Source organism: Chroicocephalus ridibundus, chromosome 9 (assembly GCF_963924245.1).
Source record: "Chroicocephalus ridibundus chromosome 9, bChrRid1.1, whole genome shotgun sequence".
Lineage (NCBI taxonomy): Eukaryota > Metazoa > Chordata > Aves > Charadriiformes > Laridae > Chroicocephalus > Chroicocephalus ridibundus.
In genome coordinates this window covers 26,288,141-26,315,803 of record NC_086292.1, presented here as the reverse complement: position 1 = coordinate 26,315,803, position 27,663 = coordinate 26,288,141, and the positions used below count along the sequence as shown (strand labels likewise).

General features: G+C 57.8%; 2 protein-coding genes across 2 annotated transcripts; both read left to right on the top strand.

Annotated features, from left to right (window-relative positions):
- The first annotated feature begins 2,154 nt into the window (after positions 1-2,154).
- Positions 2,155-6,354, top strand: LOC134520575 (cytochrome P450 1A5-like). Its single transcript, XM_063346141.1, has 7 exons — positions 2,155-2,343; positions 2,924-3,790; positions 4,240-4,366; positions 4,932-5,021; positions 5,110-5,233; positions 5,624-5,710; positions 5,931-6,354. Exons 2-7 carry the CDS (start codon positions 2,933-2,935, stop codon positions 6,235-6,237), a joined length of 1,593 nt encoding a protein of 530 aa, XP_063202211.1. The 5' UTR covers positions 2,155-2,343; positions 2,924-2,932; the 3' UTR covers positions 6,238-6,354.
- A 9,584-nt stretch (positions 6,355-15,938) lies between these two features.
- Positions 15,939-27,193, top strand: CSK (C-terminal Src kinase). The gene is made up of 13 exons (XM_063346963.1): positions 15,939-16,074; positions 21,691-21,769; positions 22,153-22,266; positions 22,873-22,985; positions 23,727-23,946; positions 24,404-24,497; positions 24,584-24,649; positions 24,792-24,891; positions 25,018-25,108; positions 25,414-25,487; positions 25,597-25,792; positions 26,013-26,099; positions 26,234-27,193. Exons 2-13 carry the CDS (start codon positions 21,755-21,757, stop codon positions 26,414-26,416), a joined length of 1,353 nt encoding a protein of 450 aa, XP_063203033.1. The 5' UTR covers positions 15,939-16,074; positions 21,691-21,754; the 3' UTR covers positions 26,417-27,193.
- The last annotated feature ends 470 nt before the right edge of the window (positions 27,194-27,663 follow it).

The following is a 27,663-nucleotide window of genomic DNA, read 5'->3' as shown; positions in this document are numbered from 1 at the left end:
GGTGGGTGATGTGGACCCCTCTGGAGCTCCTGGTGCAGCCCCAGGACCCTCCCCGGCTTTGGGATACGATGGATCCTGTGTTCCTCATCATGGCCACCCACGTCCGAAATGCTGCCCGGTGGGGGTCAATCTGCCCCCTCCCTGTACCCCTCAATGTAGCGGAGCTGGGTAGATCCACAGGGATGGGAGATACTGGCTGGATCCAGCCCCCCGTTGCCCTGCTCCTGTGAAACCCCAGCCTGTATCCTCCCCAAAATTTCTCCCAAGCATCTTATTCCTTGCCGGGAGGCATTGCTGGGCGAAGCCGGGGCCGGCAGGTCTGCGAGGTGCTTGGCAATTATGCGAATGAATATTAGCAGCCGGGGTTTTGTAACTGTTCTTGCCAAGTGTTAATGAACAGCCTCATAGCTATTAATGAGCCCGATTAGACCAGATGTTGAAAGCCTTTATTAAATATTAGCTCACCTTTTACCTGCGCCAGATTCCCACTCTACCTTTCAAAGACGGAACGAAATTTTGGGCTGAACCCCAAAGCTCTGGCTCGTTCCTTATGGCTAATTAATGTTCCCAGTTCGTCCTGCCTGCGCTGCCCAAAGTTTTTGGAGAAGCTGGAGGGAGGGATGAACTGCCCCAGCCTTGTGCCTTTCACCTCTCCTATCTCCCTGGCTCACCTCCTCCCCTCTGCCCCGGCACTCCTCGCCCTGGCGGCCTGTTTGCCACTGAGGAGCCGGGGGAAACGAGCCAGCCGCCTTCTCACGCGAACCCGGGCAATCGTTAACCTGAGCCTGGCTCTGCCGCCGGGGGGCTGGAAGGTCCTGCCACCGCTGCCACTGCCACGGCACAGGGGGTGAGTCCCCTGGGGACCAAAACGGTTGCGGCTGCGGATGCCTTGCGGCAAACACACCCCCGGAGAACCCTTGGGAGCACCGCCGGAGCAGCCAGGGAGGTGACAGACAGCACTCTCTGTGTGACAGTCGTTCTGGTTTGAGGAACCCACAACAATTCATTGTCGTTCAGACAATTATTCTCTCACTCGGTGACCCCTCCCCACCCGGGAAGGGGAACCGTGAAAAAACAAGGAAACCCAAGGGTTGAAATATAAACAGATTTAATAGGATAAGACTAGATAATTAACATCAATGACGCTAAAGAACCAGTATTGATCCCAATACCAATATAAAATACACAAGGACTGCACTCAGCCCATTCCATCAGCAGAAGCCGGGCACTCCCAGCAGGGGACAGCCAATGTGGGACATGGTGAGCGCTGCAGCTTCGGGAGGAAGGGAAGGGCTCCGGGCTCCAGCACCGGGGCGAGGAGTGCTCAGGATCAGCACCCCCCGGGCTGGCTGGGGATGGGAGGCTCCTCAGCACCGGGTGCACCTTTGCGGGTAACGAGGCTCAGTCCCCTCTGCCATGGGACACTGCCGTCACCTGCAAGGGGACAGCGTCTATTCCCGTCATTTGTGTCCCCCACGATAGGACACAGCCACAAGGAGGCAGGGGGAAAGGGCTCCGGCACCGGGGTGAGGAGTGCTCAGGATGGCAGCCATCGAGGGAGAGGGGGAACTTCTCAGCAAACTTTCTAATTACTGTTGAATGTGACGTTCATGGTATGAAATAACCCTGCCGGCAGCTTGGGGCAAGTGCCCAGGTCTCGCTCCTCCTCATCCCCGCACCTGGCAACTTCGAAAACACCAAGACATTGAAACCCGCACGCTACAGCTAGCTATAAAGTGAATATTATCACAAATTCAGACACTAGAGTCTTCTAAAAGTGCAGTTTTCCCAAGCATTAGGAGAAAAATTAGTCCCGGGGCGTGCAAACCAGGACAACACTCTAGTCAGCCCAGGAAAGGCCTTTTTGGGAGAATGCTGGTGCCCACATCCCACGAGACAGCGATGCCGAGAGCGTGTCCCCCATGCTCCCCAGGGCAGCGCTTGGGGACCCCCTTCCGCCTCCCCACCTTGGGCTCTGGGGCGGAAGGAGTCAACGTTCATCCCCCAGAGCCCGGTGGAGCTGAGGAAATATCTGCCCCGCTTTCTTGGGTTGGCTCCAGCTGGGCTCAGCCCCCTTTGTTAATGGGTAGCTATTCTCCAAGGCTTTCGTGGCGTGACACCCCCCCACCCCCGAGATAAGCACCCAGCCAGGCAACAAGGGGAGTGCATATAAAGCCGTGGTCTTCCAGGCAGCTGGAGAAGAAGGTCCGGGAGGCAGGAGAAGGTGGTCCAGGTGGCAGAAGAGGATCCCCACTGCTCCCCAGGGCAGGCAGCTGCCAGACCCCCTCCGTCTATCTTTGCTGGGCAGTAAAACCAGCCCCGTCTAACTGCAAGGACCTGCAGGTAGGAGACAACGTGCGTGTGTGTGCGGATAGAGGACCAGGGAGGTCATATTTGAGTCAGAAGGAGAAATTCATGCACCAGGCTCTCCCCTCCCTCCCCTGCCCAAGCAGGGAGCCATGCGATCCTGCAGGGCAGCCCCATGGCCACCCAGCAGATCCAGCCCACTGGCTAGAAAGCCTCACAGAGTTGGTGAAGATGGGGCCGGCTTCGCCGAGGAGCTGCTGTTCCTCCCCTCTTGCCTCCCTGCGCTTTTTTGAGCTGCAGTTTTCTGTGCCTTGCTGCAAACGGACCGTCTCCCCTGGGCAGGAGCTGTGGCTGTGCCAGCAGGTGCCGGGGTGATCCGCAAGGAAAGAGATGACCTCTGGGGGGCTGAGGTCCCCCTTAAGTGATGGGTGTTTGGAGTCTTTATAGGTCCCACCAGCTTTTGACCCTTGAAAAGCCCAAAGTGCTGCATAGGCAGCTCCATCACCCTGAACTGTTTAAGGGCACTCGGTGCCTTTACTCACCATCAGAAAGATCTGCAGGACACAACTTCTCGCTAATCCTATCTCTTCACCACGCTTCTGGTTAACTCCCTCAGGGTTCCTGCATGCCAGCAGTGATGAAGGCTATGATGTTGCTAGTGGGAAGCCAAGGCGTTGTCTCGGCCACCGAGGTCCTCCTCGCAGCTGCCGTCTTCTGCCTGGTCTTCCTGCTCATCCAGTCCCTCCAGCAGCACGTGCCCAAGGGACTGAAGAGCCCCCCAGGACCCAGAGGCTACCCCATCCTCGGCAACGTGCTGGAGCTGAGGAAGGACCCACACCTGGTCCTGACCCAGCTGAGCCAGAAGTATGGGGACATCATGGAGGTCAAGATCGGCACCCGGCCCGTGCTGGTGCTGAGTGGGCTGGAGACCATCAAGCAAGCATTGGTGAAGCAAGGAGAAGACTTCATGGGGCGCCCTGACCTCCACAGCTTTCGCTATGTTACGGACGGGCAGAGCCTGGCCTTCAGCCCTGACTCAGGGGAGGTGTGGAAAGCCCGCAGAAAGCTGGCTCAGAATGCCCTGAAGACCTTCTCCATTGCCCCCAGCCCCACCTCCTCTTCCACCTGCCTCCTGGAGGAGCACGTCTCCAAAGAGGCCGACTACCTGGTCACCAAGTTGCTGCAGCTGATGGATGAGAAGAAGAGCTTTGACCCTTACCGGTATGTGGTGGTCTCTGTGGCCAACATCATCTGTGCCATCTGTTTTGGCAAGCGCTACGACCACAACGACCAAGAGCTGCTCAATATAGTGAATGTAAGTGAACAGTTCACTGATGTCGCTGCTGCTGGCAACCCTGCTGACTTCATCCCCGTGCTCCAGTATCTTCCCAGCCGCACCATGAGTTTATTTAAGGATTTCAACAAGCGATTCATCCATTTCCTGCAGAAGATTGTCAAAGAGCACTACGAGACTTACGAAAAGGTAAGACCTTGCAGGACTGTCATGTGCACCAGAGGTGTGTTCCTGCTCTCTGCCCCTCTCTATTAGTGAGTTGTTCTTCTTGCAGGCAAGCATCTATGGGCATCTATGTTCTTGCAGGTATTGCTGCAAGTCCAGCTGCAGTCTCACTCATCTGTGATCTCTTGTGCAGCCCAGTACTGCAGTCCTCCTCCTCCTCCATGGCCCTGTGTGATAGGGGGAGTTTGTTGGTTGATCATCTGATCCGTCAGCAGAGCCATCTGCCAGAGGTTCCCTGGAGAAACATCTCCTCCTTTTCATAGGTTGCAAAAGCAGTAGGGACCAGAGAGGATGAAAGATGAGGTTCTCCAGAGCTCGTATGACGTGGGGCTCCCCCAACAGCAGATTGTTGCTCAGTAATACCCATTCCTCTGCTGGTTCTGCGGCCACGACTTGTCTTCTCTTCCTCTCAGAACAACATCCGAGACATCACTGACTCCCTCATTGAGCAGTGCATGGAGAAAAAAGTGGAAGCAAATGGTACCACACAGATCCCTAAGGAGAAGATCGTCAACCTTGTGAATGACCTCTTTGGAGCAGGTATCTTTTCCCAGAGACTTCACCCAGCTACTGCAGATTTTCTCAGGCTCCTCGTGTTACTGCTCTGTCTGACCCATCTTTGTCCAGCACCAGGCAGCCAGTTTGGGTCTAAGCACTCACTCTCCTGCTCACTGATCTTCCTGGACCTTCCAAGGACACCCCTAGACACTGGCATGGAACATTAGCTCTGGGAAGAGGTTTCAGGGAAAAGTGAAGGGCACAGCTTATAGCTCAGTCAAGCTTCACAAGCCCGGGTGGCTTTTCCTGGTTGAGGGTTATGTCTACCGACTGATTCATCTTTGACTTAATCTGTGGAAACTCCCCCGATTCCAGAGAAGTTATACAAACCTGACATAACCCAAGGGTGAATCAGGATGAGTGAGAGCAGAGCATTTTAGCAAAGTTTTCTCCAATGGGACAGAAACCCAAGTCTTACTGTGTACCCAGGATGACCTCTGCCTTCTTAGCCATCCAAGACTGCTCCATGTGATGGTTAGACAGCAAGCCAAAGCATGTGCCCTGCATGTTGTGCAGACCTCATCTACATGCTTTCCTCTTTGACCAGGCTTTGACACCGTGACAACTGGCCTGTCCTGGTGCCTCATGTACCTCGTGACGTACCCCCACATCCAGAAGAAGATCCAGGAAGAACTAGGTGAGTCCATGATCCTGCTTCCTCTGGGGCCAAAATATCTCTGGTGAGGGCTGACCCCAACTCACTCCCTTCTCTTGACATCCCACAGACCAGACCATCGGCCAGGAGAGGAGACCGAGGCTGTCGGACCGGGGTGCGCTGCCCTACACAGAAGCCTTCATCCTGGAGATGTTCAGGCACTCCTCCTTCCTGCCCTTCACCATCCCACACAGGCAAGTGTTGAGGTTGCAAAGGATGTGGAGGGACAAGGTGGACTTGAGGCACTTTGTTACAGCCACCCCAGCAGCGGTGTGGTGAGGGGCAGAGAGATTATCAACTTGTAGAGTGATGGCTTCATCGTGGACATGGGGAGCTCACAGCTCTTGGGCAGGGCAATGTGGGAGCTCCCCAAGAGCAACCCTTCCTTTCTGCTGGCCTCACTTGAAGATACTCCACTCAGCTCAGGTAGAGGTTGCCCAATCCAGCTCATGGACAATGCAACTGCCCCTCTTAAAGCCATCTCTTTGAGCCGTATCCTTACTTCAGCAGCATCAGGAGCAAACTAATAGTCCTCTGAGGATGCTTTTTGCTTCCCAAACTCTCAGAGTCTTTTCTCTCTCCAGTACGACCAGGGACACGGTGCTGAATGGCTACTACATCCCAAAGGACCGCTGTGTGTTTGTCAATCAGTGGCAAGTGAATCATGATGAGTAAGTACCTTCTGAGGCAGAAAGCCTGCTGCAGTGACAAGTAGGCCCCTTCCTGCACAGTTATCTTCCTGGTTAGAAGTGGGGTCAGCCTGCTTGAAGAGAAAAGGGAGCAAGTGAGGAATCTACTAAATTCAGGGATATTTTTACTGACAGCTCCCACCTCCCAGTGTTCCCACTACACCCATGGCCAGGAGGCACCATCTGATGTTTTCCCTTCCAGGAAACTTTGGAAGGATCCACTGACCTTCAAACCAGAGCGTTTCCTCAATGCTAAACGGACCGAAGTGAACAAAGTGGATGGGGAGAAGGTGCTGGTTTTTGGCTTGGGGAAAAGGAAGTGCATTGGGGAACCCATTGCCAGGCGGCAGATCTTCCTTTTCCTGTCCACCTTGCTCCAGCAGCTGGAATTCAGCGTCTGTGATGGCAGGAAGGTGGACATGACACCGCTCTACGGACTGTCCCTGAAGCACAAAAGATGTGAGCACTTCCAGGTCAAGAAGCGCTTCCCCATGAAGAGCATGAACTGAGCAGTGGGCTTATCCCTTGCCTAGATGTCACCAGGGGGCAAAGACCTGGGTGTCCTTGTAGCAAAGCTGGGTCTAGAACACCTTTACGGGGTGATATAATAAACTGAAGCCATTGAAACTCCTGGCTTAGCTTGTTCACTTTGTGTCGTTTCTTGCCTTTTTCATTTTCTAGCATTTCTAGTGTTGGATATTCATTCCATCAAACATTGGATATTCCATCACATCTAGTCTGAGTAGCACAAAGCACATTTATGGGAGGTGCAAAATGTCTTTTGCTAGAGGGAAAGGGAATGTACCCAAAACCAGGCTGTTTGAATACCATTGGGCCGTATTATTTTAAAATCACTCTTTGATAACTGAAGGACAGCCAAGCCACGCCACCATCCCATGGCCTCCATCAATGTTTAAGAGTTTGGCTGAACTGATGCCCAAAGCTTGGGTGGAGATGAGGATGATGGTATTGAGGTCCAGCAAGTATCGCTATTTCCAGAGTACTTGAGAGACAAATTTTCACTGGTTGGAATTTACCTTCACTGTAGATGTGTCTGCAGGGAAAATATCTTGGAAATTTTGGAAAAATACTAATACTTCTGCAAGTCTTCTAAGGACAGCCTGTTCCCTTGTTTCTGTGCCATGTTTTCAAACGCCTAGCTGGCCTGTCAAGTCACTCTGAGATCCCACACAGAGGAGGTTTAACTTTGTCCGTAGAGGAGCTCAAAGCTCTTTAGTGCCTCTCTGAGAATCTATCAGACAACCTTGCACCAGGGGTTCTCCCGCTGCTCAGATTACTTTCGACAGAAAAATGAGAGGCATCCTTCAAATTAGCTGAGCTGGAGGAAAGTCCCTCTGGACCAGGGTGTTGGAGGACTTCAGCCACCTTAAGCCTTAGTCACCATAGTCACTGCTGGCCCTGAAGGACACAAGGAAGGACAACTTTACCCCTTGCTATTGAGAAAGTCAAGCTGCTGGTGTTCTAGGCTGGAACAAGGGTGTTTTCACAATGGGGCAGAGAAGGAGAACAGGACTTTCTCCAACTCAAACCCAAGAGTTTACATTGGCTGCCAGTCAACCTGTGCCAGCAGAGCCAGATGCCTTCTTTTCTACAACTTGCACGCAAAGGCATCTTAGCCAGCCCAGTACCTGGCAAGCAATGTTACGGGAACAAGTATAACCATCCGGTGCAACACGCACTGCTCTTGAATCTGTTCCCATGGGTGGCATCGGCTCAGCCATAGCCCCAGACCCTGACCAACGAGAGCTCCTTCCAGGTCCAAATACCAATCACTCATCGTGCATTGCACAAAAACTTCCAAGAAGAGACAGAAATGAAGGAGCGTGTTGGGGAAAAATATGGGGAAGCCGATTGCTCAAGACTTCAGGGACATTCCAGCAGGAGCAGGGAGGTGTTCAGACCCGCTAAACAAGCCTGAATGAAAAGGAGTAATTCTTTGTCTCTGTATGTCCAGGTCCTGCCTGATAACCAATTTGTGATGAAACACTGAGACAATACAGCCTCAGACCCACTTGAATTCACTGAACCAGCCCAAGAAGCTCCATGTCACACCAGCTTTGTCTTCACCACTTAATGTCATAATCCTAATATTGCAGGAAAAGCAAGAGTGAGGACCCACAAGGTCCAAACAGTGTTTTGAGCTGCAAGCTATCAGAGGCCTTGGAGGAAAAGTGGAAGGGTGGTTTAGGGCAACCCATAAGGTGCATCAGCCAAATAACATCTCCCCTGCCTCTGACAAGGGCCATAGGTCAAGGCAATAGAGTTATGAACCACCTTTCCACAGGGGACAACCCAAAGCTAGAATTCATCTCCTGTAGGGGAGGTGGGATCATCCTGGGTGCGGATCTGGACCTGTCAGTGTCCAGTGTCACTTGGTGATTCAGAAGAGGATCGTGACTGCCGGGGATGTCACGCCAGCAGTGTGTCATGCCATCCCCATGGGCTGGAGAAGCTCTCGTGGACTTGGCCTGGTGAGTCCATGCTGCAGTGAGAACACGCGATGCTGATGCTGGTGTAGGACCGGAGGCTCTGTTTGCTGGAGCCATTGCGTGACTCTCTTGCCCTGAAGGCTGGCTGAGTTTGCTGATAAGGCCCACAATAAGCGAGGGTAGGTATAAAGAAAAAACAGCGGGAATTTTTTTTTTTCCCTTTGGAGATGAGTGTTTTATAGCGCCGGGGCAGATAAGCAGATTAATATTAACATTGCTGAGGTGAAACAGCCCCTTGCTGGGGGAAGGTCTTCCCAAGACGCATTGATCAAGGGCTGATTGCCTCCCCTGGGGACACTGCTACCAGTCTGTGTCGGGCAGAGCCTGGGCATTGGAGAGCAAAGACCTGGGAGAAAAAGTAATCCCAGTGCCGGGATGGGGAAGGGGAAAGGGAGAAAAACGGGTAGACAGGTATCCTTCCCCACACAGCCCTTCTCTGCGTGGTGTCAGAGGCAAAACGCCACACTTTATAAAGCCCTATCATCATTTGGCATCTCCCCCTCCCCTTGATGTCAATGGAGACACCCCATGCAGCCGCGGGAGACCTTTCCAGGCAGCTTGCATAGCCAGGAGGACACTCTGAGACCTTGGTCTGACGTCTCCATGTGCACACATCTCCTTCGACTTTCAACCCCCTAGTGACCCCAGCTGAGGTCCCACTTTTCTTGCTGGGGATACTGTAATCAAACCGTCCCTTCAGCCCAGCTACCCCCATCCCAAACTCCGGCGTTCTTCCTGCTCCAGGACAATATGGTTGGAACATCAAAGCTGAGCGGGTCCTTCACCAGATGTTTTCTCTGCTGGGTGTCTTGGCAGCCCCCGGCATGCAAGGAGGAGCGCAGCCAGCATGGCCCGAATATCAAAGGGGTGATGAAGGGACAGGGGCACCCTGCTCCTTTTGGGGGTGCAGGGTCTTAGTGCTTCACCTCCCCCTCTTCTCTGTCGCCTCCTGATAAATAAATCCATCGATCATTGCCACGAAAGCCCCAACTGCTCACAGTAGGTAAGGGACTCGGCTCCCCTATCTTTGTCTTTTCCCTAACGATCTTCCTCAATTAAGCCCTCCAATTACTTCCCAGGTAACTTGCAAGTGCCATGATTTCATTACTGGAACCAAGGCAGTGATAAGCCAGGGGAAGCTTTTATCGCCCCACGGCCAATTGCTTTTATTGTCGGTTTTAAAGTGAGTCAGCAGACCTGCCATGGCACCTGGGCTCCAGCTCCTCATCCAAAGCTGGCAACGCTCCTGCAGGGAAAGGTTCAGGCAGCCATACACCTTCTCCTTCCAGCTGACACCTGCCTAGTGACAGCATTCGGGGTGGTGGCATCTCCTCGCCAGCCCTGAAACAGGCTAGAGGAACCACTTGTGGCTCTTCCTCCCTGTTGGAAGGAAGAGGGGAGTTGCTCCAACACTTAACGACCCTCCTCATTAAAAGCACATCCTGTATTTCTAACTTCTTTCCTTTGGCTGTTTGTTTATTTTACCATTGAGATCGGTTATCAGGAATCATCTCCCCACAGGGATTAACTCTTGGGTGTCTTTCTTGTCCCCAAGACTGGTGGCAGTCCCTCGACACCAAAAATCTCATCCCTTGATGCCCTAGACGTTAAAATAAAGCGCTGAACTGTACCTTGAGCTCTATTTCTGAGCCACACATGCTTTCTTTCTGCCAGTGGCTTTGAGGATACCTCCCTCTGAGCTGGTGGCAGACGATCATCTAAGTGTGGTGGGCTTCACCCCAGTGTCCTGCTTGCCCCACTGCACCCTCAGGCCTTGGGAGCTCCTTCCCATGGAGAAGGAAACCCCTAAACACCACCTTTCTTTTTGCAGCTCCAGTCCTGGGACAGAGTTGGGCTCTCTTGAACCCCAGGAGCAGCTGCTTCGCTGCAGGAATAATGGCTGGTTTCTGCCTTTTGGGGGAGAAAATCACCACTCAACCTCTAAGACTGAGCAGCTGATGGGGTGCTGGAGCTGTTGGGACCTTCCTCTGGTGAAGTTTCCTTCTGCAGTGGGTTGGAGAAGATGCTGGTGCTCTGCTCAACTCAGGCCAGACCCTCGGATGGAGGAGAGCTTGAGCCAACAGAGCTGGACACATTAAACCTGGTCCATGGCTCTGCTCTGAGGGCTCCCAAATCAGTATGAACCCTTCTTCCTCCTCCCACCCCTCACCTCCCTCTTGCCTCTGGAAAGGAGACGGCGACTGGGCTGATCGATTGCCCCGTGTCATTAGAGGTACAAGGTACCTGTTGATCAGAGGACATGAAAGCGGGTAAGGATGGAGTTTGGCCCCGGGTTAAGAAGGGAACAACGGAAATGCAGAGATGATTGTTCCCTGCACACAAAGCACTGCAAGAGCAAAGCTCCAGGCTCCCGGGAATGGCCTCAAACCCAGCTGTCCCCCCACCCCAGCATGGCCACGGGCATGATTTTCCAGTGGGGGAAGGAAAAGAGAGAGAAGAGATGTGGAGCAGCCCCGGAGACACGTCCCCACGGAGCTGGGGGCCACCAGGTCCTGCAAGCAATGGCAGTGTGAACCAAAAGTGTGGGGAATTTTGGGTGCTCCCCCAACCCAGCCTCGGCAGCAGGATGCAGGGTGGACAGCTGGGATGCACCCAGGGCTGGCAGTCACCTCTATGTCCCCAAAGCTGGCGCTGCGGCTGCCGGTGGCAGGGCAGCACCAGCTACAGCAGAGCAAGGGGGGTGTGACACAGAGGATGGGGTCTCATCTGCCCCCATAGGCCCCCCACTAATTGGCCTCATAATAAGGGCTCTCGTGCCCCTAAAATCAGCTCACTGAACCCTAAGAGAGTAGGTAAAGCAGGGCTGGGGTGGGGGGGGACACACAGGCAGAGCGGGGCGTCCAGCCTCGTCCCATGCTGGAGGTGAAAAGCCACCCGAGGAGAGGCAGCATCCCCAGCCTTGTCCCCTTCTGCTTTAATTAAAATCTCCTTGGGAATATAGGGTTTCCCCAGGACACCCTTTGAAATGAACCCGAGAGGGTTTTCAGGGCCGGCCCCGGGGGGAGTGTGGGGGGAGAAGCCCCCTGAGAGCCAGGGACCGCTGCCAGCGCTGGGGAGGGGAAGGACACAAGGATCCTAATTCACTGAAACCTTTTTGTCCCCTCTCGCTGGGGTTTGGGACGTGAACGCCCTCCCGTGGCATCTGTCACACCAGCTCCACCCGTGCTTTTTGCTGCTGGGCGTGGAGGAGCGAGGGTTTTTACTCCCGCTTGGAGATTTTCTGGGGGGGAGGCGCATTTCGGGAGGGGGATCTGTAGGAGACCTACACCCCCCTCCCTGCAGAGCATCCCCCATCGCCCCTGGAGCTCTGGAAGCCTCAAGAACCAGCCAAACCTGGTTCCCTTCGGGGTTTTTTTGCAGCTTGAAGGTGAATTAGCCAAGGTGGAATGAGCTGGGAGCTTCCATGCTTTTTTTCCTGATGCTCCCAGCCACCGCCTGCGGATTCTCCGCTGTCAGCTACACCCAGCCACCCTCCCCTTCCCCTGCCCACCGCTTCTCATCCAGCCTGAGCCACCTGGATCCCTCGGAGGCACGAAACCTGTGGCCCAACAGGGGCAAAACCGGCCAGGGGATGCAGAGAAGAGGCAGATCAACAGGGTGGGCGGTTGCCCAAGCTCTGCTCCCTTGAGCGAAGGAATATCTCTCGCTCGGGATTTTATTCTCAGCTCATCCTCTGGGTTTTTTTTTTTGTTGTTTAGTTTTGGGTTGTTTTTTTTTTCCCTTTCTATTATTCTCCCTTTTCCAGCTGATTCCCACCAGCTGAAGGGCCCCCTCTCCTGGTGCAAGGCCACGTCTCCTCCCCGTGTGGCCAAATCCATCCTTCCCCTGCCAGCCAGGGGATCACTCACCCTCAAGCCAAGACCCTTCCCAGGATAAATCCTGGCTGGGACACTGCAGCGAGCTGCTCCACACAGGATTCCCCTCCGGGTATCCTGCACGGCCCAGCCTTGGCCACCATCTCCTGTGTCACCCTTCCAGCTGTCCCTGGGGATGCTGATGGTCTTGGGGCTTCAGGGATGGATCTTCAGATGGGAGAAAAAAAAAAAGCCAAGAGCAGCTCTGAGCATTTTTGACCGTGCATTTGTTGGGGTATTTCTGTATTCTTAGGTCTGATGGACTGGGAAAACATGGGACTGGGCACGATTCTCCACCAGGCTGGGTTATTGCCTGGTATTTTTATCCGAGACCTGAGACCCACCAGCCCCGTGCCGCTCTCCAGCCCTGTAGAGGGGGAACTCCGGGCTCCGGCGGTGCGAGGAAGGGTTTTTCTGGACTTTTAGTTACTGTCACACAAAAGAGGACAGCGATGCTGGGTTCGGCTGCACAGCCGGGGTTGGGGGGGGGAGGTGTGTGGTGTGTCCACACCACGCACACATGTTCGCGTGCCCACCCATGCTTGGGAGCGTGCACGGATGTGCCGGTGAGTGTGCAAGCCCGGGTGGGTGCACCGATGCGTGCGTGGGTGGGTTTGGGCTCGCGTCTGCGGGTGCATTTCTGGGGCAAACAGACGCATGAGCTGGTTTCATTTCCTCCCAGGACTGCTCTGTGCGGGGGCTGTGGGGAGGGTGAGCCCCACTCCCCACCTCCCTGCTGCACAACCCACCCCCCAGGCCCCCCTTCCCGCCAGGGGGAAGCTCGGGGCTGTGAAGGCCCTGGAGTGCCTGACTCCAGCAGCCAGTCCCAGGCTCTTTCCCACGCACAGCGTAGGAGCAAGGATGTGCTCCCGAAAAATAAGCTGGGCTTTCCAACCCGCTCCCTTGGCCACTGGGATCTCCATGTTCCCTGTCCCCTGACTTTCCCCATCCCCTGTGGTGTCCACCGACACCTCCACCGCCTCTTCCTGCTCCCCTCATCCCATGGCGAGCATCCTCAACTCCCACTCACGAAGGGCTGAGAATCAGGCTTGTTTTCTAAGCCCTCAAAGTCCCTTACCTAGCAGGAGAGGGGCAGAAGCGGGTGGGAAGGGTTCCTGCCCCCCTGCCCACCCACCCCCCCCCAGCATCCTTGGGGATATCACGCTTGATGCAGGGAAGTTGGCTGCAATCTCTTCCCGCACACTGGTGTCCTTCAGAGCCTCCCTGGGGCAGCAGAGCTGCTGGCATCATCCCCTCCACCTGGTTTTTGGTCACCCACGCCTCATCGGGGGTGATGCCGAAGCACGGGGAGAAGTGAAGGGTAGCCAAAAAAGTGGAGGGAGGCCAGCGCCTGGGCTTCCTGCTTTGCCGTACATGGCGGCGGCAGCCACCAGGGCAGGAAGTGACAACCACCTCGGCGTCGGCGAGGCACCATCAGCACGGCGGCGTTCCAGCGGCCCACGGCAAACGCGGCCTCTCCGTGGAAAGTGTGTGTGTGGGGGGGGGGTCTCTGGTCCCCACATCTCCCCCCAGGGGACAGATGTGGTGGCCATCCCAAGGGCCATGCCCAGCAGCGTGGGCAGCAGGGCAAGCGGGGGGATTCTGCCCCTCTGCTCCGCTCTGTGAGACACCCCTGCAGTGCTGCCTCCAGCTCTGGGGCCACCAACAGCAGAAGGACACGGAGCTGTTGGAGTGGGGCCAGAGGAGACCCTGGAGATGCTGGGAGGGCTGGAGCCCCTCTGCTGTGAGGAGAGAGCTGGGGGGGTTCAGCCTGGAGAAGGGAAGGCTCCAGGGAGACCTTCCAGCCCCTTCCAGTCCCTGAAGGGGCTCCAGGACTCTGGATCAGGGAATGGAACCATAGGACAAGGCGGAACAGTTTTAAACTGAAAGGGAGATTTAGATGAGATATTGGGAAGAAATTCTTTGGTGTGAGGGTGGTGAGACAGTAGCCCAGGTTGCCCAGAGAGGTGGTAGATGCCCCATCCCTGGCCACATCCCAGGCCAGGTTGGACAGGGCTCTGAGCAACCTGGTCTGGTTGAACATATTCCAGCTCATGGCAGGTGGGTTGGATTTGATGGCATTTAAATGTCCCTGCCAACCCAAGCTATTCTATGAGCCCGTGGTTCCATAAGGGACCGGCATGATGGCGGATAAGGAAACACGCCAGGATGCCCAAATGCTTGTTCCCTTCTCCCGTCCCTCTTCCCACCCCTCTTTCCATCCCGCTCACTTGCTGGACCAGCCCTCACACCAAACCCCGTGTGGGGGTGCTGCCAGCCTCCCACCCCATGCCCTCCTCAAGATGCCAAGATGCTGCAGCCAGCTGGGGAGGGGGACACCGGGGGGGGGGGGTGCCTGGCCCTGCTACCCCTGCTCTGTGACCACCTCGCTGCAGCCCCACCCTGCCACCCTCCTCCCCTGTCACCGTCATCCCCGTCATTGGTGGCAGCGGTGGTGTCGATGTTGTGTTATGGAGTCATGGAATGGGTTGGGTTGGAAGGGACCTTGGAGGACATCTAGACAGGATATGAGATTGATATGATACGATATGATATATGATATGATACGATATGTGATGTTTATTATGTTATATATTATATTATGTTCCATATTATGTCACATATATATATTGTTACATATTATACTGTTTTATCTTATATTGTGTTACACTGTATTATATTATATTGTATTATTATTTCGATATTTTAGCATTTTTATTGTATTATTATTAATTTTTATTATTATTATTAATATAGTAGTACTATTTTAGCACTGTTTTGTGCCCATGCAAGCATGCACTGAGCAGGTACCCCCAGCCCACGATGGAACCAGGGGGACGGCGTGGCGCCTGGGCTGTGGGAGGGCAGCACGGCTCCGGGCCAGTCCCATTAACAGTCCTGTTGCCGGTACCGGGTCCCGGTGTCGGGTGCGGGCCCTGGTGGTGGGGGTCCTGTTGCCAGTGCCGGTGCCGGTGCCAGTCCCAGTGCCAGGTCCTGGTGCGGGTCTCAGTGGCAGGTGAGGGTCCCGCTGGGGGGTGCGGTTCCCGTCACCGGTGCAGGTCCTGGTGAGGGGTCCCAGTGCCAGGCGCGGGTCCTGGTGGGGGGTGCCGGTGGCGGGTGTGGGTCCCCGTGGGGGGGTCCTGTTGCCGGTGCCGGTGCCAGTCCCAGTGCCGGGTCCTGGTGCGGGTCTCAGTGGCGGGTGAAGGTCCCGGTGGAGGGTGCGGTTTCCGTCACTGGTGCGGGTCCCGGTGCCAGGTGCGGGTGCCGGTGCTGGGTCCTGGTGGCAGGTGTGGGTCCCAGTGAGGCGTCCCAGTGCCAGGTGCGGGTCCCGGTGGGGGGTGCCGGTGGCGGGTGCGGGTCCCGGTGGCGGGTCCTTGTGGCGGGTCCCGGTGGCGGTTGCGGTTCCCGACGCGGGTCCCTGTGGGGGATCTCGGCGCCGGGTGCGGATCGTGGTGGGGGGTTCCGGTGTCGAGTGCGGGTCCCAGGTGGTGGGTGCCGGTGGGTGCCGCGGTGCCGGGTGCGTGTCCCGGTGCGGTTCCCGCTGCCGGTGCGGCGGTGCCCGGCAGGTGGCGGCCCCGCTCCGTCCCGCCCCGCTCGCCGGCCCCGGGGCCCTGCCGGCGCAGGCGCGCTGCTGGGGCCGCTCCGGTTCCGGCCGCCGCTTCCTTCCAGCAGGCCCCGCCGCGCCCCGCGCCCCCCGCCCGCACCCCGGTGGGCGGCGGACGCCCCGCTCCCCCCCCTCCCCTTCCCCAAATCCCCTCACACAACCCCCCCCCTTTCACACCCCCGCACCGGGCTCGGCGGCGGCGGCGGCTCCGGCTTCCTCCGCCCCTTCCGCCCCCCCCTCCCCCCCCCCCCGCCGTGTCCCCGGCCCCCCCCATCTCCCCCCCCCCGCCCCCCGGAGGCCCCCGGCAGCGCCGCATGGAGCAGCCGGCGGCGGGCTGAGCCCCCTGCCCGGAGGGAGGTGAGTACCGGGGGAACGACCCGCTGCCCGGGGAGGGGACAGGGAGGGGGGGGACACAACGGGACACCGCGGGGGGGGGGGGTTGCTCGACATCTTCCCCCCCGCCCCACTCCATCCTCCGCATCCCACCCGTGTTTGGGGGATGCGGGGCCGGGAGCGCGGCGGAGCGCAGACAATGGGGGATGCGGGGGCGGGGGGGGGCAAACATGATGGGTGACCCCCCCCCATCACGGGCCGCTTCCATGCCACCCCACCCCACACCCCCCCGCTTAGCCTCCCGCTCAGCGACTGTCCCCAGGGACCCCCGGGGTGGGGCGGGGGGGCGCATCCTCCCTGCACCGGTGATGGAGAGAGTGAGGGACACCCCCCACCCCCCAGCAGCATCCCCATCTCCTCCTGGGGATGGGGTGGGGGGTGCCGTTGCCTGACCCCCAAACCCGCTAGCCGGCATCCCCCTCCCTGCCTCCATCCCCATCCCGTACAAAAGCTGGGGCCAGTTTGGTCCCCGAGCTGCTGGCGGGGGTTTTTTGAGAGCGGTTGGGGGCGGAAGGAGGGAAGCTGGGTCCGGGCATCAAAAGGGGCTGGCAGCGAAATGTGTTTATTTATTTATTAATTTTTCTTTATTATTATTACTTGTTTAGTTAGTTTGGGTCAATAACGCGGCGACGGGTTATTTATAGCCACGGCTGTTGCATGTAGGTTTATCGAGAGCGAAAGGGGCTGTGCCATCGTGCGAAAAAAAAAAAAAAAAAAGTAAAAAAAAATAAAAATATATATTTATATTGAAGGTGCAAGGGCTGGGGAAGCAGCAGGAGGAGGGGGACAGCTGCCTTCCTCCCAGGACAGAGGGGATCTGGTACCCCCACTTTCCCATGGGAGCCCATCCCGATCCTGGTGAGGTGGCGAGCGGGTGCTGGGATCTGTGGTAGCGCAGCGGAGGGATGCAGGAGGTGTGGGGAGCATCCCCCGGGGGGAGGTCCCCGTCTTCCCCTCCCTCCTTGAGCATCCGCTGGACGGTGGTGATGGAGCAAAGCCTGGTGGTGGGGAGCAGCACCAGGAGAAGCCCCCCCCCCCCGACACCCCGGGATCCCAGGGGTGTTTGGGGTGCGCTTCGCCCTGCTGCCGCTGCCTCCCCCCCATCTTTTCGATTTTGGGTGGGTGTTTGCAAAATAACCCACTTTTCAGCTCCATCCTGGTAGCATCTACTGGCCGCTGCTCCTCTCCGTGCCACGTGCTCGTCCCCAGGGATGCCCTGACACCCGCTGGGACCTGGGATGGGGATGCCGGGGCCATTTGTGGGGTAACGAGGAGGGGAAAAAAAAAGAATCACCCCGATGAGGTTTTTTTTGTAGGAAAGAGGAGGACCAGGAAAACCCCTCAGTGATGGGGTGGCCAGGAGCAGCATCTCCAGGCCTCCACCTGCTGCCCACTATCCCCCAGGCACCTTCTGCGGTCCGAATAGCAGCATCTTCTCTTTTTTTCTTTTGAAAAGAAATAAAAACGTGGAAAAAAATAAAATAAAATGGAAGAGGTGCCCCTTTTCCCCCGGCGGGGCACCCAGTTGAAGCTGGGTCGGGGGAGCAGCAGCGCAAACCCTCCCTGTGAGTGCCGCCAGCTCGCTGATGCGATAAAGGAGGAACGTTTTTCTTTCGATTAGAGTAATCGTAGGTGTTAGCTTGTAATAACAGGCGATAAGATCTTTTGGAGAGGGCGAGGATGTTGCCTGTTTTTGGGGTTGGGTTTTTTTGAAGTTTAAAGAAACTCGGGTGGTTGTTGGGTGTCGGGAGATGGTTCAGTGCGGGCGAGGTGACGGATGAGCGGAGCAGGGTGGATGCGGATGGCACCCGCACACCTATTTCCAACGGGAATGAAGCTTTCCTACTGTCTACAACTAAACTTTATTTAAAATAGACTTCTCCTTAGCTGGTGCTCTTCCGTCTGGGGGTCCCAAAATCCCCCCTGGGGCGCCGGTTCCAGCCCGCCAGCAGGTTTGGCACAGCAGGATTTTGGCAGGAGGAGGAAATGCCAGTGATTAAGGAGAGGAAAGGTTTCCCCCGGCTCGTTTTCCTGATGCCTTTTGGATTCTCAAGGTGGCCAAGGTACCCGCCATCCTTGCCCTGCCGAGCTGGGCTTCCCGGGGGGAAATCCAGGAGGAGAAGGGCTGGGAAGGAGGTGATGGGGACCAGCACGTGTCCCAGCCCTTCTGGAGGTGCGGCCGAGGTTCCTCACCGGGGTGCCTGGGCAGAGCAGCTCGAAGGATGCTCGGGCAGAAGGTGGGGAGGAAAGGGGAGGCGGTTTTCAGCGGAAAAAAAAAAAAGGCTGGTGGATCCCCTGCACGCTCCAGCTGCTTCCCTGAGCCCCTCCTTTGGGATGGGGAGTTTCCAAGGGGGGCGAACCCCTCGCCTGGCAGGGCTGAAAATAGGCCAACCTAGCACTGGGCTCTGCTGAATGGGTTGGGCTTTTTAAATTTTTTAAATTCCTTTTTTCAATGAGCTTTTTTTAATGAATATGTATTTTTTTCAAGCTGACTTCTGCTGCTCCGCATCCTCCTTTCGGAAGCACTTCTGCTTTAGGAGAGAAGGGGCGACATCAGCGTTTTCCCAGGGCTCTCCGGCACTTTAGGCTCTGTATCCACGCCAGCGTCGCTACATCCTTCTCCCAAGCCGGCATCCCATAGGGATACGAGCCCGGCTGGTGGAAGCGAACGCGGGCACGAGGTTGGGGTGACGGCGGGTGACGCGCTCGGCAGGAACTGCTGGCTGTCACATGAGGCCACCGCAAAGCAGTGGCGCCTTCGGGGGGACGGTTGGCAGCGGCCCCGGAGCTCAGTGCTCTCAGGGTTGGGGGCGGGGGGGGGGGGTGGTTTCCTCCTCTTCGGAGAGGCTCACCTTTGAGGCAGAAATTAGGTAACGATTTTTTAAAAAAATTAAAAAAAAAATAAAAAATTGAGGCTGCTGCTTAAAAATCACCCGCGGGAGGGAGAAGAAATAGAGAAGGGGGCATCAGAGTCTCTGCAAAGGGCAGTTCCTGGTGCCATTAACTGCCTCCCCCTCTAAAAACTGATAAGCAAATTTTTTGTGGTATGTTTATAACAATGCCACCATTTGACGCCGCGAACGTCCACGGCCCAGGAAGGTAAAAATGCTGGGACTGGCTGGAGCGTGTTCCTCTTGGCGGGGTTTGCTCGCTGGGACAGTTTCCTCTTTAAAAGAGGGGGGGAAAAAAAGAATAAAAAAAATACTCTTTATAAAGGCTCGGAAGCCTGAAGGCAGGCTATAAATTTTGTATCCTCTCTGCATTTATAAAATATAAATGCCGGTGACTTTTTGTGAGCTGAAAGCCCAAACAACCAGCCTTCGGGACTGGCTTTTCCAACCTCCAGATGGGCTGCGGTCCTGGGATGGAGCCTTGGGCATCCCTCCCGGGTGATGCTCCCTAGCATCCCGACCCGGCCCCGGTGGCCGAAGCTCGGCCAGGATTTTCCAGCCGGAGCCACGTTTCACTGAAACCCCCAGCCTTTCTGCTTTCTCTTCTCCTTGGGTTCTTTTAAAAGAAGAGCGGTGGGAAGCGCTGACTCAGCCCTTCAGGGATGAGCGAGTGGCTCCTTGAGCAACACCCAGGACCGGCTCCGGTTCAGCATCCTTCACGGATGGGGAACGGGGCCGAAAATTTCCCAGCGGTGGGAAATTCCCTCCGCAGGGACACGGGGACACTTTCTCCTCAACTAGCTCCTTCCAGACTTTAGCTGTATCCCTCTAGGGACTGATGGAGGGGTATAGTTTATCCCCTGTTTTTCCCGGGCTGCCTTTCGGACTGGCGGTATCTGGACCTTTGGCTGAAGTTTTGGCTCTACACCGGGTGTAAATCCAGGATTTAACCGAAAATCAGCAGTTTTGGGGGGCTGCATCCCCGGCTGATGCTCTGCGGTCCAGCATCGTTCTGCTCTGCTTTCCCATGGGTCCTGGCCAACTCTGTGGCAGCGTCCTCAGGCTCGTGGTTGCCATCGTGTTGGGTTTAGGTGCCATCTCGAGAGGTTTTTCTTCATCAGCAACCCTCGGGGCTGGCTGGGAAGAAAACTGACTCAGACACTGCGGTGATGGGTGTCGCTGGAAACCCCAGCGCTCAGCTTCGGGTCCCCAAACTCCTTGTGTGGGGTGAGAGCCTGGAGCCTCAATTTCTCCTCTCTGATGACAAAAAGAAAGCCACTGGTGGCCTGTCCCCACTCTGGGGGAAGGTGAGGGAGGTGGTGGCAGCGTGACGCCTTTTCCGGAGGGGTCTGGGCACGGCTGCGGTGGAAATGGGGCTGTGTTTGCACCCGCTCTTTTCCTCCCCGCGGTTCTGCCCCTTATCTTCTTCCTCCTCCTGTCTCTGGCCTTGCCCCTCGTTTCGGTTCCTCTTTCCCGAAATACGTTGAGCTGCTGACACCAGGGCTGGGAGCGGTGGCTGCTGGTGGACCCCAATCAATTCGTAAACGCCCGGGTGGGTTTTTTGGGGTGGGCGGGTGGGGATGCTCTGCCTGCATCCCGCCCATCCCGCTCTGTGCCCCCCAGCCCAGCCCGGCCCGACCCCAACGCCCCGGCCCAAGAAAGCCGGGTTTGATGCCAGGGCCGGTGACTTCATCTCTTCCCCAGGGGGTCAGAGCGGGGAGAATAAAGCCGGGTTTGTTCCCCTCCCACGCACCGGAGCAGGATGCGACCCCAGGCCGGGGCGCTGCTGAGGGGGGAGCACGGCACCCCCGGTCAGTGCATCCCTCTGGGATTTAGGAGTCGGCAGGAGCCCCTGTGTCTTGGAGTGCCGATGGGTTTTATCCTGCAGGAAGTAGATTTATTTTTGATTTCTTTTGGATCCCGGGCCTGGGAAGCTCCCAGGGCTGGATGTTTCCGCGCATGGGTCAGCAGGCGCCGTGGGAGAGCGGGGGCTCCAGCTTGTGCAGCCCCTGCTGCTGCTGGGGAAGGGACTGGGATGCTCGTCACCGGCCGCATCCCCTTGCCGCTCCTGTGCCTCAGTTTCCCCATTGGTGCCACAGGGACCGTGATCCCCCTTGCCGGCAGCCCCCAGACATGGGTGGAGGAGGCTTTGCAGGGGGGATTTTGCAAGGCAGAGGCAGCCGTACGCATGCCAGGCAGAGGGTTTGAAGCCGCTTACAGCTGGTTCCCATGGTGCAGGAGCCACCTTGGGTTGGGGAACGGGCTCCAGCTGCTCCTGGAGGTTGTCTCTGCCCCTTCCCCATCCCTGCGCGTCTCCACCCCCCCTGTACCCTACTGGTTTTATCCCTTGGATGGTTGATGCAGATGCTGCGGTGGCCACACAGCACATAAAGCCTCCGCTCCTAAGAAGCTGTATCCATGCAAATACCTTATAATAATCCAGGTGAGCAGCTCCGTGACAGTCCGGTCCCCAGCTGCCGAGGGGACCCAGAGCTCCCACTTCCACCAGGTTTGGGGACATTTCGGAAGCAGCGCCTCGGACAGGACCTGTTCCCTTCTTGGTGGCAGAAGAGATGCTCACGTGGCCCCGGGGGGCGTCCTTTATCGGGGCGGGGGCCGCTCCCTGAGCGTCACCCTTACGCAGCCCTCCCTGCCATGCCCGCTTCTCAGTCGTCTTGTCCCCCTCCAGGTCTCATGGTACCAAGTGACGCGTCCCCCCTGTGAGATTCGCAGCGCCTCAACCTCCTGAGAAGATGTCAGGGATGCAGGTAAGCACCGGGCAGGGAGGAGAGGCAGGGATGGAGCGGCATCTCCAGCCTCTCCATCTGCTTCAGAGGTGGCCCTAGGGCTGAGAAGGGACGTGGGGTCATTTGTGCCCACCCCCCCCGTGCCCCTAAGAGAAGCCCAGGACCTGCGGTTTTGTGTGTGTCCCCACCCTGCCCCCATCCCAGCTGAAAACCACTGTCTGAGATCCTAGGGCTGCCCCAAAGTCTCCCAAACTGCTTCTGCTTGGGTTTGCATCAGGGGAAGGAGAGCCCCGCATCCCCCATGGGGCTGGTCCCCGTGGGTCGGGGGTGGTGGGGGGGAGGGCCGTGGGTGGGAGACGTGCCCAGCGGGGCTCTGATGCCGTTCCCCCTCTCTCCCTGGCCAGGCTGTTTGGCCGTCCGGTACAGAATGTATCGCCAAGTACAACTTCCACGGTACCGCCGAGCAGGACCTGCCCTTTAGCAAAGGAGACGTCCTCACCATTGTCGCTGTCACCAAGGTAAGGCCATCACCTGCCCACGGACCGCCCCCCCGCCGGGACTGCTGCTGCCCCCACCCCCCCGCCCCATGCCGGGATTTCCACGGCATGCTGGGAGCATCCCTGCATCCTGTAGCACTGCGTTAGCCATGCCGGTGGGACCCCCTTGTCCCACTGGAAGTCCCACAGAGCCAGCAAGGGCAGGAATGGGGCCGCATGGTCGGTTAATTAATTCACGGCCTCGTTAGTTAAGGTTTCTCTGAAAGGTAAGGCTCTCGAGTGCCTCCCGGGAGGAGGAGGAGGGAGGGGAGAGGCTCACTATGAGGGAGCGATGCTGGGCTCGGCGCCGGGGGCGGGGAGAAAACCAGAGAGGCCGTGGGTGGCTCTGGGATGCCCGGCGGCCTGGGAAGGAGATCACAGTGACCCCCACGGGGCCACCAGTGTCGGGTTTTGCTGGCCTCAGCACTGACCCCCCCGACCCTCTGCGGCCAGGCAGGAGGTGCCAGGATGCTTGGGGACATGCCTGGGAAAGGAGGCAGCGCTGACAGCCCCCATGGGCGCCTTTGGTGGGATGCTGCCATCTCCAGGGACCACAGGCTCCTGGTGACATCTCCGCTGTCCCCGCAGGATCCCAACTGGTACAAGGCGAAGAACAAGGTGGGCCGGGAGGGCATCATCCCCGCTAACTACGTGCAGAAGCGGGAAGGAGTAAAAGCTGGGATCAAGCTCAGCCTCATGCCGTGAGTATCCGCTGGGGACCCAGCTGCTGCTCCTGGGGGACCCTGCCGAGGTGAATTTGGGGGGAGCTGGCTGGGTCTGGAGCATCCCCGCTGTATCGGGCCAAAGACCCTGTTGACCCCATGTCCCAAGAGAAGCGACATCCCTCTCCAGGCCCAGCGAGGTTGAAAAGCCGAAGGGGAAGGGCTTGGGCTTTCCCAGCAGCGTTGATTGGGGACCTGCTGCTGCTGGGGGAGAGCTCTGAGCACCTTTGGAGCCGGGAAGATGATGGACGGTTGGATTGCGTTGGAAAATGGGTCTTTTACTCAAACTTGTGGTTGTAAAGGCTGCTGGGAGGAAGAAGGCGGGGGGGTCAGAACAGGGTCTGCGTGGGAGGGAGAGTAGATAGGCAGGCAGATGGATGGTGTTGATGTCCCTGCTGTGTCCCAGAGCCACCCGTGACCCCCAGTCTGGAGGAGCTGTGGGGAGGAAGGCCCCCAAGGGTGTGCGGAGGGGCTGAGTCCTGGGTTGGGGACCAGGAGGAGGGGAGCAGGGCGCCGTGGAAGGAGCTGTGTCGTGGGCTGGATGGAGGCAGCAAGGAGGAGCATGGGCAGGCCAGCCCGGCGCAGGCAGGGACCAAGGCTTCCTCCACGTCCCCATCGCCCTCGACCACAGCCCCCTCCGTGGTCCCACGGGGGTCCGAGCCCTTGGGCCAGCGCATCCCCCACCCCGGTCCTTGACCTGCCCTGCGTGTCCCGTTGCAGGTGGTTTCACGGGAAGATCACGCGGGAGCAGGCGGAGCGGCTGCTGTACCCACCCGAGACGGGGCTTTTCCTGGTACGGGAGAGCACCAACTACCCCGGGGACTACACGCTGTGCGTCAGCTGCGAGGGGAAGGTGGAGCACTACCGCATCATCTACTCCTCCAGCAAGCTGAGCATCGACGAGGAGGTCTACTTCGAAAACCTCATGCAGCTGGTGGAGGTGAGGTCCCACCTGCCCGAGGCAGCTGCCACCGCTCCCGTCCCCCTCGGCCAGCCTGGGGACCGTAGGTTCGGGGACCGTAGGTTCGGGGTCGGCAGGGGACGGAGGGGTAAGAGCGTTGCGGGGGGGCTGCAGGTCTGCAGCCCAAGAGGTGGGGTGGGACCTTCTCTGTTGGCCCTGTGGGTTGGGGCTGCTGGGGACCGACCCGGCGGGTGGGACAGGGGTAGGATGCGAAGGGGATGGAGAGACCAGGAGGAGGGACAGAGGCACCCCACACACACACACCGGTCCCATCCACGGCCTTGTGCTGCCACCTGGTGGGATGCCAGAGCCCAGCATCGCCTTGGCAGGGACTCCCCCACCCCAGGGTGTCACCCGCGCACCACCACCCGTCCCCTGTGGCTGTGACACCCCTCGTAGCGGGTCTCCCTCTTACCTGACTCTTCTCCCCCCGCAGCATTACACCACGGACGCCGACGGGCTCTGCACCCGCCTCATCAAACCGAAGGTGATGGAGGGGACGGTGGCAGCACAGGACGAGTTCTCTCGCAGTGAGTGGCCGTGGTCCTTTCCCGGGCTCCTGGGGGCACCCCCCAGACCCCCCCTCACTCTCTCCTTACCCCCTCCACACCCACAGGTGGCTGGGCCCTCAACATGAAGGACCTCAAGTTGCTGCAGATCATTGGCAAAGGGGAATTCGGAGGTGAGCCCCGCGTCCCCAGCGCGGCGGTGGCCCTAAGAGGGGGTGGGGGGCTCCACTGCAGCCCCCCTCAGGGTGATGGTGGGACACCGGGAGGCCGGGATGCTTCCCTGCCCCTCCCATGCCTGTCTCTCCTGGCCTGCAGACGTGATGCTGGGGGATTACCGGGGGAACAAAGTCGCCGTGAAGTGCATTAAAAACGATGCCACAGCGCAAGCCTTTCTGGCGGAGGCGTCCGTGATGACGTGAGTGTTAGCCGGGGTGGGGGGACGATGCAATGGGGGTGAGGGGGGGTGGTCTCCGATGCCCTGTGGGGACTGCGGGAGGCCCCTCTGCTCCTCAAAACCCTGAGCCCTCCTGCGCCTGCGCAGGCAGCTCCGGCACAGCAACCTGGTGCAGCTCCTGGGGGTGATCGTGGAGGAGAAGAGCGGCCTTTACATCGTCACCGAGTACATGGCCAAGGTGAGACCCTCGCCCCAGGCACCTGCCCTCCTGTTCTGCCCCCCACATAGTCCCCCCAGGCTCCCAGGGCTTCACCCTGGCAGACCCAGCTGGGTCGTCCCAGCTTGGGTGGCATCTCCTTGGGGCCACCGTGGTGTTTGGAGGTAGCAGTGCCGTTGCACGTCTCATCACTGGCTCCAAGGGAGGGGCATTGTCCCCGGATCCTGCCCTACAAGGCGGGGGACATCACCCCTGGGGCCTGCCCCACATGGGATGGGGTGGTGGGTGGGACGCTGACCCTGATGGCACCATCTCCATCCCTCCAGGGCAGCCTAGTAGACTACCTACGGTCACGCGGGCGGTCGGTCCTTGGTGCAGACTGCCTGCTGAAGTTCTCCTTGTAAGTATGGGGGCAAGTCACCGAGGGTTGGCCATGCTCACAAGCCTGACCTGCATCCATCAATGTTTTGGGGCCACCTCGCTAACCTTGTGACCCCCACCCCAACCAGAGATGTCTGTGAAGCCATGGAGTACCTGGAAGCCAACAACTTTGTCCACCGGGACCTGGCGGCGAGGAACGTCCTGGTCTCCGAGGACAACATCGCCAAGGTCAGCGATTTTGGGCTGACCAAGGAAGCCTCCTCCACGCAGGACACGGGGAAGTTGCCAGTGAAGTGGACGGCGCCAGAAGCACTTAGAGAAAAGGTGGGTGAGCGGAGGGAGGGGGGGGTCCCCAGGCTGCGAGGATGTGGTGGAGGCTGGAGGAAGGGGACACGTTTTCCCCAAATTTTCCACCTAGAGGTGGTGCTTGAGCCCCAGTTCCCACTGTCTGACCCCCAAAACCAGCTGCCCTGAGGGTGGTGAAGATCTGCTCACCCCCATCCCTGCCTGAGCTCGCTCACGGAGCATCTCTCCCCGCTTCCAGAAATTCTCCACCAAGTCGGACGTGTGGAGCTTCGGGATCCTTCTCTGGGAAATCTACTCCTTCGGGCGAGTGCCTTATCCGAGAATCGTAAGTGAGGACCACCTACCTTCCCTCCAAGCTGGGTTTTTGGCGGGGCTGGGGGGGCTCAGCCCCTGTCTGGGGGGGTTGAACCCCCCCTCTCTGCATCCTGAAACCCATCCCCTGTGTCCCCCCATCCCCAGCCCCTGAAGGACGTGGTACCCCGCGTGGAGAAGGGCTATAAGATGGATGCTCCTGATGGTTGCCCCACTGTTGTCTACGAGGTGATGAAGAAGTGCTGGACCTTGGACCCCGGCCACCGGCCGTCCTTCCACCAGCTCCGCGAACAGCTAGTGCATATCAAAGAGAAGGAGCTCTACCTGTGAGGCCGGGGTGGGGGAGGAGCTGGGGGGGGCTCACCCACCCCGGCAGCTGAAGGGGACCCACGCTGGGGTTTGGGGGGACGCCGGGGTGTGGGCATCCCCCCTGCCCGGCCCTGGCATCAGGAGCAGCCGGGAAGGAGCCCTGGGGGTGCTGCCCCCCACCCCCTGCCACCTCCAATTCTCCCGGTCGCTTCCAAACTTCCAAATGAGGGGGTTTTTTTTTGGTTTGGTTTGGGTTTTTTTAAGGTTTTGGGGGTTTTTTTGGTCTCCCAGGCTCTTTTTTTTATTATTTTTTGGGGTGGTTTTTTTTTTCCTCAGTTTTGGGGGGGTTTTGTTGTTTGTTTGTTGGTTTTTTTTTTTGGTTGTTTTTTATTATTTCAAGCAGGGCCCAGGTGAGCACTGGGCATTTTACTAAAGTACGAATCTTATTTTTTAATGTAATTAAAAGAAGAAAAAAAAAAAAAGGAAAAAAAAAAAGAGAGAGAAGAAGGTTAATAAAAGAAGAATAATAATAAAATAAACAAGCCAATGAAACGGACATATGAAAAGGAAACCCCAGCGACAGAAGTGATGGTTAAAGGGGAGACGCTGGACTCGCTGCCCAGTCGGGAGAGCACGGCCGCGTCCCCGCGAGACGCTTTTTTTTTTGGGTTGTTTTGCTTTAAATTCGTTGCAATGTTTGCATGCTGTCTCCAGAGGCCTTTTTTTCCAGTCCTGTCCAGTGCTTTATTCTCATGTAATGCTACCGACTGTGAGATTAAAACTGTAATAAAAAAAAAAAAAAAAAAAAAAAAAACATTCCATACGGACACGGCACATCCCGCCTCCCTGCCCCTCTGTCTCCGGCTCTGCTCCCGTGGGATGCAGCCGTGGCGGGGTGGGGTGGGGGGGTGGGACACGGTGCCCTGGGGATCCTGGGATACTCTGGCAGGGGATGAGGTGGGGACAGTCCCCACTATCCCTGGCCCGTGTCCCCACCAAGCTGGGATGAGAAGCCTGGGCATCGCTTGGCTCCATCCCTGCCATGAGAACTGGCGAGGTTGTGACAGCGATGACGCTGCCAAGTGATGCCAAAGCTCCCCTTTAAGGTGGGCTTTATCTTCCACCCTTGGAGCTGCTTGGACCAGGCAGGGGAAGATCTGGGGATCCATCTGGGGGCTGATCCCTGGACCTGGTGGACCTCGTTCCCTGCCCTGCTTGTCCCAGCCGAGGGGCGAAAGACACCCAAAGCAGGTGTCCCCACGGCGTCC

What these genes read in the sequence shown, in the direction of transcription:
- LOC134520575 (XM_063346141.1), top strand. Translation starts at nt 2,933, where the DNA reads ATGCCAGCAGTGATGAAGGCTATGATGTTGCTAGTGGGAAGCCAAGGC. An exon ending in GAAGATCCAGGAAGAACTAG is followed by an intron (nt 5,022 to 5,109) that starts GTGAGTCCATGA and finishes GACATCCCACAG; the next exon opens with ACCAGACCATCGGCCAGGAG. An exon ending in TGGCAAGTGAATCATGATGA is followed by an intron (nt 5,711 to 5,930) that starts GTAAGTACCTTC and finishes TTTCCCTTCCAG; the next exon opens with GAAACTTTGGAAGGATCCAC.
- CSK (XM_063346963.1), top strand. An exon ending in ACAGGACGAGTTCTCTCGCA is followed by an intron (nt 24,498 to 24,583) that starts GTGAGTGGCCGT and finishes CCACACCCACAG; the next exon opens with GTGGCTGGGCCCTCAACATG. An exon ending in TGGCAAAGGGGAATTCGGAG is followed by an intron (nt 24,650 to 24,791) that starts GTGAGCCCCGCG and finishes CCTGGCCTGCAG; the next exon opens with ACGTGATGCTGGGGGATTAC.